This window comes from Coptis chinensis, chromosome 6 (assembly GCF_015680905.1).
Source record: "Coptis chinensis isolate HL-2020 chromosome 6, ASM1568090v1, whole genome shotgun sequence".
Classification (NCBI taxonomy): domain Eukaryota; kingdom Viridiplantae; phylum Streptophyta; class Magnoliopsida; order Ranunculales; family Ranunculaceae; genus Coptis; species Coptis chinensis.
The window spans coordinates 50,939,878-50,949,262 of NC_141461.1; the positions used below are offsets into that span (position 1 = coordinate 50,939,878).

General features: G+C 42.4%; 2 protein-coding genes across 2 annotated transcripts; both read right to left on the reverse strand.

Moving 5' to 3' along the window:
* Positions 1-2,128: 2,128 nt before the first annotated feature.
* Positions 2,129-2,575, reverse strand: LOC147493443 (uncharacterized). Its single transcript, XM_086567864.1, has one exon. It carries the CDS (start codon positions 2,573-2,575, stop codon positions 2,129-2,131), a length of 447 nt encoding a protein of 148 aa, XP_086423990.1.
* A 5,512-nt stretch (positions 2,576-8,087) lies between these two features.
* LOC147493444 (uncharacterized) lies at positions 8,088-9,080 on the reverse strand. The gene has a single exon (XM_086567865.1). It carries the CDS (start codon positions 9,078-9,080, stop codon positions 8,088-8,090), a length of 993 nt encoding a protein of 330 aa, XP_086423991.1.
* Between the last annotated feature and the right edge of the window lie 305 nt (positions 9,081-9,385).

A 9,385-nucleotide genomic window follows, 5' to 3' on the forward strand; every position in this document is an offset into this window, starting at 1 on the left:
CTCCACTCCACTCAGAAAAGCCTTTATCGGTTCCATCCACCCCTGATCCCACTCGACAGTGAGCCAAACTCCAGCCTCATCTGATGTACTTGGCTTGCTCAACACTCTAACTTCAATAGATCGACCCTCTGATCCGGGTAGCACCGCCGCTACATACGCCAGAGCATCGGCATGTCTATTCTCTCCGCGGCATAGGTGGGTAAACTTTATTTTGTCGAACTTGCTTGCCCTTCGCTGTAGCACTTCCAGGTATCTCGCCATCCGAGGGCATCGAGCTGCGAACCCTCCATTCACCTGACAAACTACCAAATTGGAATCTGAGAACACAGATAACTCATTCACCCCCAGATCTTTGGCCAAGTCTAATCCCGCTATCACAGCCTCATATTCAGATTCGTTATTCGAAGCCGCAAACCCCAGTTTCATTGACAGCTCCAGGCGATTGTTCTCAGGAGTTACTAGCACGACCCCAATCCCATTTCCTGTATCTGTAGCATAACCATCCGTGAAAACTCTCCACCCATTGCGCATATCCCAAGGATCTAAAGGATCATGGGTGACCTCCCCCTCAGATTCCATTACCATTTCCTCTCCCCAAGTGGGATCCTCTGCTGGGAAATCGGCCAGAAACTCCGCCATGGCTTGCGCCTTTTCAGCCGTCCTGATCTGGTACGTAATCTCATAAGAACTTAGTAATACTGCCCACTTCAGCATCCTACCTGACTTCTCGGCCTTCAACGCCTGTTTGAGAGGCAGATTCGTTACTACCACCACCGAATGCGCTTCGAAGTAAGGCTTCAACTTAAGGGTTGAAAATATCAAAGCCAAAGCATACTTCTCAATCCTACTGTACCGGGTCTCCGCATCCAGTAGGGTTTTACTTTGAAAGTAAACTGGCCTTTCTATCTTGTCGGCCACCCTCACTAGCACAGAACTTATTGCATACTCGCTAACTCCCAGATATAAATGCAACTTCTCGCCCAGCTCTGGTCGTGATAACAACGGTGCCTTCCCTAAGTAATCTTTCAACTCTTGGAAGGCTCCTTCACACTCCGCGGTCCAATGGAAATCAGGAGTTTTCCTCAGCAGACGATATAGAGGGCGACATTTGTCTGAAGATTTGCAAATGAATCTGTTAAGTGCCGCGACCCTACCCGCCAATCTTTGGACTTCCTTCACATTCTGCGGAGACGGCATCTCAATCAGCGACCGAATCTGTTCTGGATTCGCCTCTATTCCGCGGTGGGTGACTATGTATCCCAGAAACTTTCCTGAAGTTACCCCAAAGGTGCATTTCTCGGGATTGAGTTTCAGCTTATGCTTGCGCAGTATGCCAAAAGTCTCATGGAGACCTTCTAAGTGTTCCTCCTCCGACATACTTTTTTCCACCATGTCGTCAATGTATATCTCGATCCCCTTTCGAATCTTGCCTTCGAACATCTTTTCCCCCAACCGCTGAAAGGTTGCACCGGCATTTTTCAAGCCGAAGGGCATCCGGGTGTAACAGTAGGTGCCACCCTCTACCACGAAGGTGGTTTTCTCTTGGTCTGGCCCATACATCGTGACCTGATTGTATCCCATCGACGCATCCATGAAGGAAAACACCTTATATCCTGCCGTTCTATCCACTAGCTCATCCACCCGAGGCATGGGGTAACAATCTTTTGGGCATTCCTTATTTACATCTGTGAAGTCCACACACATTCTAACCTTACCGTTCTTTTTTGGCACCGCGACCACATTCGGACCACTCAGTAAACTCTCTACCTCCCTTATGATCCCCGCCTCCTTCAGCCGTACCACCTCCTCCGGATACCTTCTGCATATTTGGTTCTTATGCTCCTCATCTTTTTTGTCTTCTTGGTTTAGCATCTTTATTCATATACAAGTGATGATGGGCATATTCGTGGTCTAAACCGGTGATATCCTCGATTACCCATGCAAATACATCAGTATTGTCCATCAAAAACTGCACCAGCTTGCGTTTCCATTCTTCCGGCAAGTCGGCTCCCACCGAGGTAAACTTTTCTTCATCTCCCACCCCAAGGTTCACTACTTCCACCTCATCCAAAGTTTTCGGTCCCAGCGGAGGCTCGTACACCCCTATCTCCGCTGCCTCCTGTAACTGCTATGCTGATCCTATTTCATGTGACGGCTCCTCCCCTTTGGTACCGCGGACCATATTTTTTACTGTAACCTGATAGATGTTCTGTGCTGCCACTTGATCCCCCCTTATTTCATACGTTCCCCCATTAGCTGGGAAGCGGACCACCTGGTAAAATGTCGATGGGATGGCCTTCATTTCGTGGATCCATTTTCTCCCTAGGATGGCATTATACTGGGAGCTGGAATCCACCACCATAAATCTGGTGAACACTGTCGTAGGGCCGGCTGTAACTGGTAACATCAATTCCCCCATAGGCTCTGTCATGCTACCATTGAACCCATACAGATTGGTTTGAGGAGCTTTCAACTGCTCCCTACTGATATTCATTTCCTCCATGGCCCCTTTAAACAACAAATCTACTGAACTTCCGCAGTCTATCAACACTCTCTTTACCAGATAATTACCCATCGCTATAGTAATCACCAACGCATCCTCATACGGGGAAGTCACTGATTCCAAGTCTTTTGGGGTGAACATTATGCCTTCCTCACCCCAGCGATTCCCCCCTACTAACAGCGGTATCTTTGACGACCTCGTTCACCTGCTGTAGACTCGCTGTCCTTCTCACCTTTTCTCTATGTGCATTTCTCCCTAGGGTTTCTCCACTAAAGATGACATTGATGGTACCTAGAATTCTAGCTGGAGCAGGCACTCTCTCGGCTTGGCGAACCTCTGCGACAAACTCCCTGAGCATCCCCTTTTCAATCATTCTCTCCACTAACCACTTCAAAGCATAACATTCATTCGTGGCATGATTCCTGATCTGATGATATGCACAGAATGGCTTCCCTTCTATTGCCACCGGTGTGCTCCGCGGACCCTCAAAGTACTGTTGCCCCTTAATCAGCGGCAAAATTTCCTCTAAGGGTCTGTTAAGCGGTGTTTGTTCGATTTCTCGGTATGGCTTCCTCTCCCGGATATCCCTTCTGCCGCGATATCCCGTCCTGTCCGGCTCTCCGCTATCCCCTCTATACCCTCCTTTCTCTCTTTCATCCATTCTGCTTTTTTCCTTTCGATCGTCTCGATTCGACGACAAAGCCTGACACTTGCTTTTCCTTCGCTTTTGTTCCTTTTGCGTTCCTCTGCATTATATCTTCGTAGCGTATGTATTTTTCCACCTTGGGATATAAAGCATGCAACGAAGTGATTTCGATTTTGGAAACCGACTCATGAACCCTGGTTCCCGCCCTCAAACCGTGTTGGAAGGCTATTACCGCGGTATGTTCTTCCAAATTTTCAACTCTCAATGTCTCCTCCTTAAACCTGCACAGAAACTCTCTCAATGATTCAGCAGACCTTTGTTTTATGTTGAACAAAGCCGCGATATCAACCACCCTTCTTTTCTGGTGTATGAAGTGGTCAACAAACGCGTGCTCTAGTTCTTCAAACCTTTTGATGCTCCGCGACGCCAACCGATAATACCAATCCGAGGCTCCCCCTTTTAAACTTGCGGGGAACATCATGCAGCGAAGCCCATCATACTCTCTCGCCGCAACGGCATCATCTATCACGCGGAAATGGTGCAAATGATCCGCCGGGTCTCCCTTCCCATCATACCTCTCAAACCTGGGTTGGGAGAACCTCTTAGGCACCTCCGAATTCCATATCGAATCCGCCAGTGGATTTTTGTTGAGGCTTGCAACCTCCTTCTGCGTAGCACTCTGGTTTGCTTTTTCTGCTGCGCGGGTTATCTCCCTATCCTTCTCAATCATAGCCTGTACTACCTCCAACGTGACACCCACCGTTGGTTCTGCGTCCGGTGGTGGGTACTCCTTATTTTCCCCTTCCACTTCGCTGCTCCGATGCTTACTCCGCTCTGTTTCCCCATGTGTACTCTCTCTCTCTTTTCTCAACTCATCATTCTCATTTCGTAGCCTGACTATCTCTTCCTGGAGAAGTCTGGTAGCGTCCGCCGCCACGTCAGATATTTCTTCCTCTCCTGCTCTTTCCTCCTCCCCTACCCTTTCCACCTCGGTGCTCTCTGTTTCCTCCACCATTTCTCTAATCGTGGCTTTCTTAGGTCTCCCTACTCCTCTTTTCACTACAGTAGCCATTTTAGTTTTCGGGTCCCCACAGACGGCGCCAAAATGTAACTACAAGAATTACCCCCAATGGAATTACTAGTCTTCTCCTTACTCTTCCCTCCGTCCTCTTTTCTTTTTTCTCTCTCTTTGTCTTTATACATCCTTTTCCGTCAACCGCTCCCTCTCGTTCGTTCATTCATCTTGATCCTCTGTCGTCTCTCGACTTGCCACTCCCCGCCCGTATACCAGAGTTCGTTCGGTGGTTAGGGTTCCGCGGCTCCTATCTGCTGCACCCAGTCGTCCCTTCCTTACTCTCCCACTGCCCACTCACCACCCCGGCCATATACCCGCAATTCTCGGCGGGTATCGTGCCGCGTCTTAGATCCGCTGCACTCGGTCTTCTCTCCACTATTCTGTATTCAGGCCATTCGCCACCCATGGTGTCACACGTCATGAATTTGACCCCTACAAAGGGTAAAACACATCCCTGTAAAATAAGAATTGCCACACCTTCCAAACTAATTAAGTTATGTGAGAGAAGAATGATAATATAAGTCCGCTAATGGTAGAATACAAAGAGTATCAACTCAGCTAGTACAATTGACTGACAAACACAATATGAACAAACAAAATAACTCCTTGTAACACTAAAGCTAGCTTTGCCAATTCTTGTACTAAGGTTATAGATCTGTGAGATGTGCCTTGTCTTTCTGAAATCCACTTTAGTGTTATTATTAATTTTAGCTAAGACAATATCAGAGGTAACATACCACCCAAGACCACATTTAGCTAAGTTGTTGCTACAGAAGATTATAAACCCAAAATGAATATTTACTGAAAATTGTTGGTGGTTATTTTATAGTCCCTTACTCATAACTCACAACTTCATTCCCTCACTTCCTTGACACTACCAACTTACATTATCATGCTTCAAAGTATCCATTTTTAACAATACTAACAAATTATCACTTCATTCCCATTCATTGACTATTGAATTCCTATCACATTCGGGCACAATTCAAATATGGGTATCTTAAAACTCAAAACAATGAAGTAGTATCATCAAATTAAAGAGAAATCGCCACCAAACTTACACCAATATAGAAAAACTTGTGAATTCAACAAAAACTCTATTGTTGCCATCAGACCACAAAAACTCATACTTGTGGTTTCTTTTTAGTGTTCTCTGCGGATGGGTTTTTGACCAAGATAATTCCTATAGAGCAACCATTATAAAGTGGTATTTGGATTAAGATGTTTAACTGGATTTTCGGGTTAAAACAAATATAAATCATCACCTGTTCTTCACCACGACGACCACTTTTAGAATTAAGAAAAACAACCATTGGACTTGAGCCGTTCTTCTTCTTCAGAGATAGATTTGAGGCCATCGCTATTTTTTGAGAGAGAATGTGTGGTTGGGGTGTTTAACCAGATTGGGGTTTTGTTTATTTATTGGGTTGTTAATTACTTTGTGTTTTTTTTTGTGTGTGTTTTCGGTGAAGGCGAAAAGTTTCTTTTTAATAATCAATTTGTGTGTTTTAATGTTCTGTAGTTATATCACGAATCAAAATTGTGATTGGTGTGTAATTGATTTGTTCTTAATATATGTATCTCGAGAACATCTAAACAATCTCGAGAACATTCTGCGTCCAATGAAATTCAGGATAAAGATCAATTTGTAATAAATCAAAATATTGTCCTGTTTTGTAATTAATTTTGTGTTCTTACTTAAAAATATTGCTGATGTGGCCTCGCAGATGAGCATTTTTATTGTGTACCCAAATTCTGAAATATTTTGCCGATATTTTCAGCCCTAGCGTCATCAAGGGTGTAATTAGTGAATGGAATTTGGCTTGGGGACTCAGCTGACGTCGAACGTGGTGTACCTGCAGTCTGCATCCATTCCAATTCGCTCCATTTGGATATAATTACTTCAGATTTACTCTAGGATTTTATTTGTTCAATCATTGTCTCTTTCCACCATATTGATGAAAAGATTCGAGTAGAGCTTTTTCAGTTCAAATTGGTTACTATGCAAGACCATTAATACACTAACAGGTAATTAACATTGAAAGCGACGTGGGCCGATACTATACAGTACATTGTTTGTGAGCCCTCATCTCATAATACATTCTCATAATTCAGAAGAAGTGTCTGAGACTCGATATACAATCTTATACTGAGCAGCAGTCAACAAAAAGCTAGTAAGCAGTAGAAATTACCTACAAACACATAAACATAAATGCCTATGGGGAGTATGAAAGGATGGAAAATATGGTTTGTGGGGAAGTGAGCAGTAGTGATACAACAACAGCGAAAAATGAAAGGACTGCCCATGGATTATTGAAGTAGTCGCGCTTCAAGGTTGCTCTCTATTTATGCCAATCAGTTTTACTATATTCATTGACCCTGCTGCAAAGTCCGCCATAATAGAACCTATCAACAGCAACTCTTTTGCAGAGACTGTTAATACATTGGGCAACCTTTTCCTCTTCGTTAAACGTGCCATCTATTATTCCTTTAATACGGAGTAGTTTTACATCATCTTTGGAGTTGATGAGATTATCCAAAAGGATGACATAAGATGTAATTTGATCAGTATACTCTCGACGACATTGCTCAAGTGCAATCAGATTTGAGAGAAGAATAGTCCACGATTGGCCAAAACAAAAAGGCGGTATATCAAACACCCCATCGGTGAATGTGATGTCGAATAAGCCATTCGCAACATCTTTCTTCTTGAATTTTACTCCAACCTCCGGAAGGTCTATTGCACAACGTGTATATTCCCAGAAGGGGTAGTCCCCATACTAGCTCTATATCTTGAGATGATTGAAGCAGATAATTGCACCGTAAGCCCAGTAAGTGTTTCCTACTGAGCAGGGGCGGAACCAGGATCTAATATCGCCGGGGGAGGGGGGGGGGGGGTTAGTTTGAAGTTCACTTTTATGATTTTTTTTTTCTTAAGAGAACCAATCAAATCAAACCATTCCATCCACTTTTTGTGTGAGTTGTGTCAAACAAAACTATGCGAATATCTATTTGAGATCATAATTAACTAACATTGTAAACAAAAGAGTCGTCATTTTCATTATAATACTCAAAATGAACAAAAAAGTGAGTGTCGTCAATACAAACCTAGACAACTATAACAAAGACATTTAAACAAAGTACAAAGTATCGCCTTACGTGGCTTCTTAATAAATTCATCTACTATCCCATCCAAATTGACTTCTTCAGCAAACTCTCATTCAATATAGACAGTCATACAATCGGCAAGAAACACATCCCCCATCTTGTTACGAAGCCGTGTTTTGACGATTTTCATAGCTAAAAATGCTCGTTCTGTAGTTGCCGTGGAAACAGGAAGTGTCAAGATAAGACGAATCAATCTATCAATAAAAAAATAGTGTTTTGACTTTTTTGTTTCGACTAATCCTTGACATAACTCGGAGATTGTAGACATTTTTTGAAAAATAGCATGATTAACCACATCAATATTGTAATGTTGCAGTTGACTTCTCAAAATATATATCTCCTACTTAGTAAAGTCTTTACAATAAAAACAATTGGCGAGCTTGCAAATATCATCAATATTGAAGGACTTAAAAACACCACTTGGATCCAAAGCTGAGCTAAGAGAAAGAAGCTCCATTGCTTCATCCGGGAATCTATTCTTTAACTCCAGTAACTGGTAATCTATTACAACATTAAAAATATCGAAGTGGTAATGATGCTCAACTGTAATGTAATCTCTCTGCTGACAAGAACGACCTGTACCCGCCAGCAATATATATCTCCTGCTTAGTAAAGTCTTCACAATAAAAACAATCGGCGAGCTTGCAAATATCATCAATATTGAAAGACTTAAAAGCACCACTTGGATCCAAAGTTTAGCTAAGAGAAAGAAGCTCCATTGCTTCATCCGGGAATCTATTCTTTAACTCCAGTAACTGGTAATCTATTACAATATTAAAAATATTGAAGTGGTAATGATGCTCAACTGTAATATAATTTCTCTGCTGACAAGAACGACTTGTACCCGCCATGTAACGAGCACCCATATCAAGCATAACAATGTCATATCTTTCGCAAAATGAAATCACATCTCTAAGGAAAGTGTCCCAACTTGATTCTCTTAGTTCTTGAAGAAGTGCTTTTGTACTCGAGACTAAATTGCTAGCTTGCAAAGCTTGACACAATAAATTAGTGATTCCCATTATCTTGTGCAATAAATGCAAGAGAAAGACAAATTCAAAGTTTCTCATTACAATTAAAGCACCTTTAGCTTCCCTACGCATAGAGTTACTTGACCCATTCTCCATGACACTTTCAAGAACTGTACAAGTTGCACCAAACAACTCTATCAAGCTACTAACCGATTCAAAATGAGAACCCCATTGAGTATCTCCAGCTCCTTGCAAGGTGGACACTTGATTAGCTCCTCTTCCACTAATGATTTCACCACTAGCTACCAACTTATCAATTTTAATTTGTCGAGCCTCCTGTAACTCAGCTTTACGCTTTGGCGAAACATGAAGATTAACTATAGAAGCCAACTTTGAGAAAAATAACCAAACATCCGACACATCTTTAGAAGCTGCAACTAAGGCAAGTTGTAAACGATATGCAAAGCAATGCACATAGTATGCATATGGACACTCCTTAAGAAACAATGCTTGCAATCCATTCCATTGACCACACATATTGCTAGCACCATCATACCCCTGACCTCTCGTATTTGTAACAAGCAAATTGTGATGAGCAAGAACATTGGATATAGCTTCTTTCAAAGTCAATGCACAAGTGTTTTTCACGCTAACAATACCCAAAAACCGCTCTTTAACAAAACCACCACTATCAACAAATCTTATGACAATCGCCATTTGTTCTTTGTTTGAACTATCTTGTGCTTCATCGACAAGGATACAAAATTTTGCATCACCAACTTCTTCACGAATCCCCTTTCTCACTTTTTCAGCTTATATATTCAAAAGTTCCTTTTGAATTTTAGGTGAGGTATATTTGGTATTTCTCTGAGACCCACCTATTAATTTTGTAACTTTTTCATTCAACATCGCTGCAAACTTCAACATTTCCTTGAAATTCCCACTATTCTTTGATTCGGTTGACTCGGCATGACCTCTAAAAGAAATCCATCGTAGCGCAAGCAATTGAATACATTGAACAA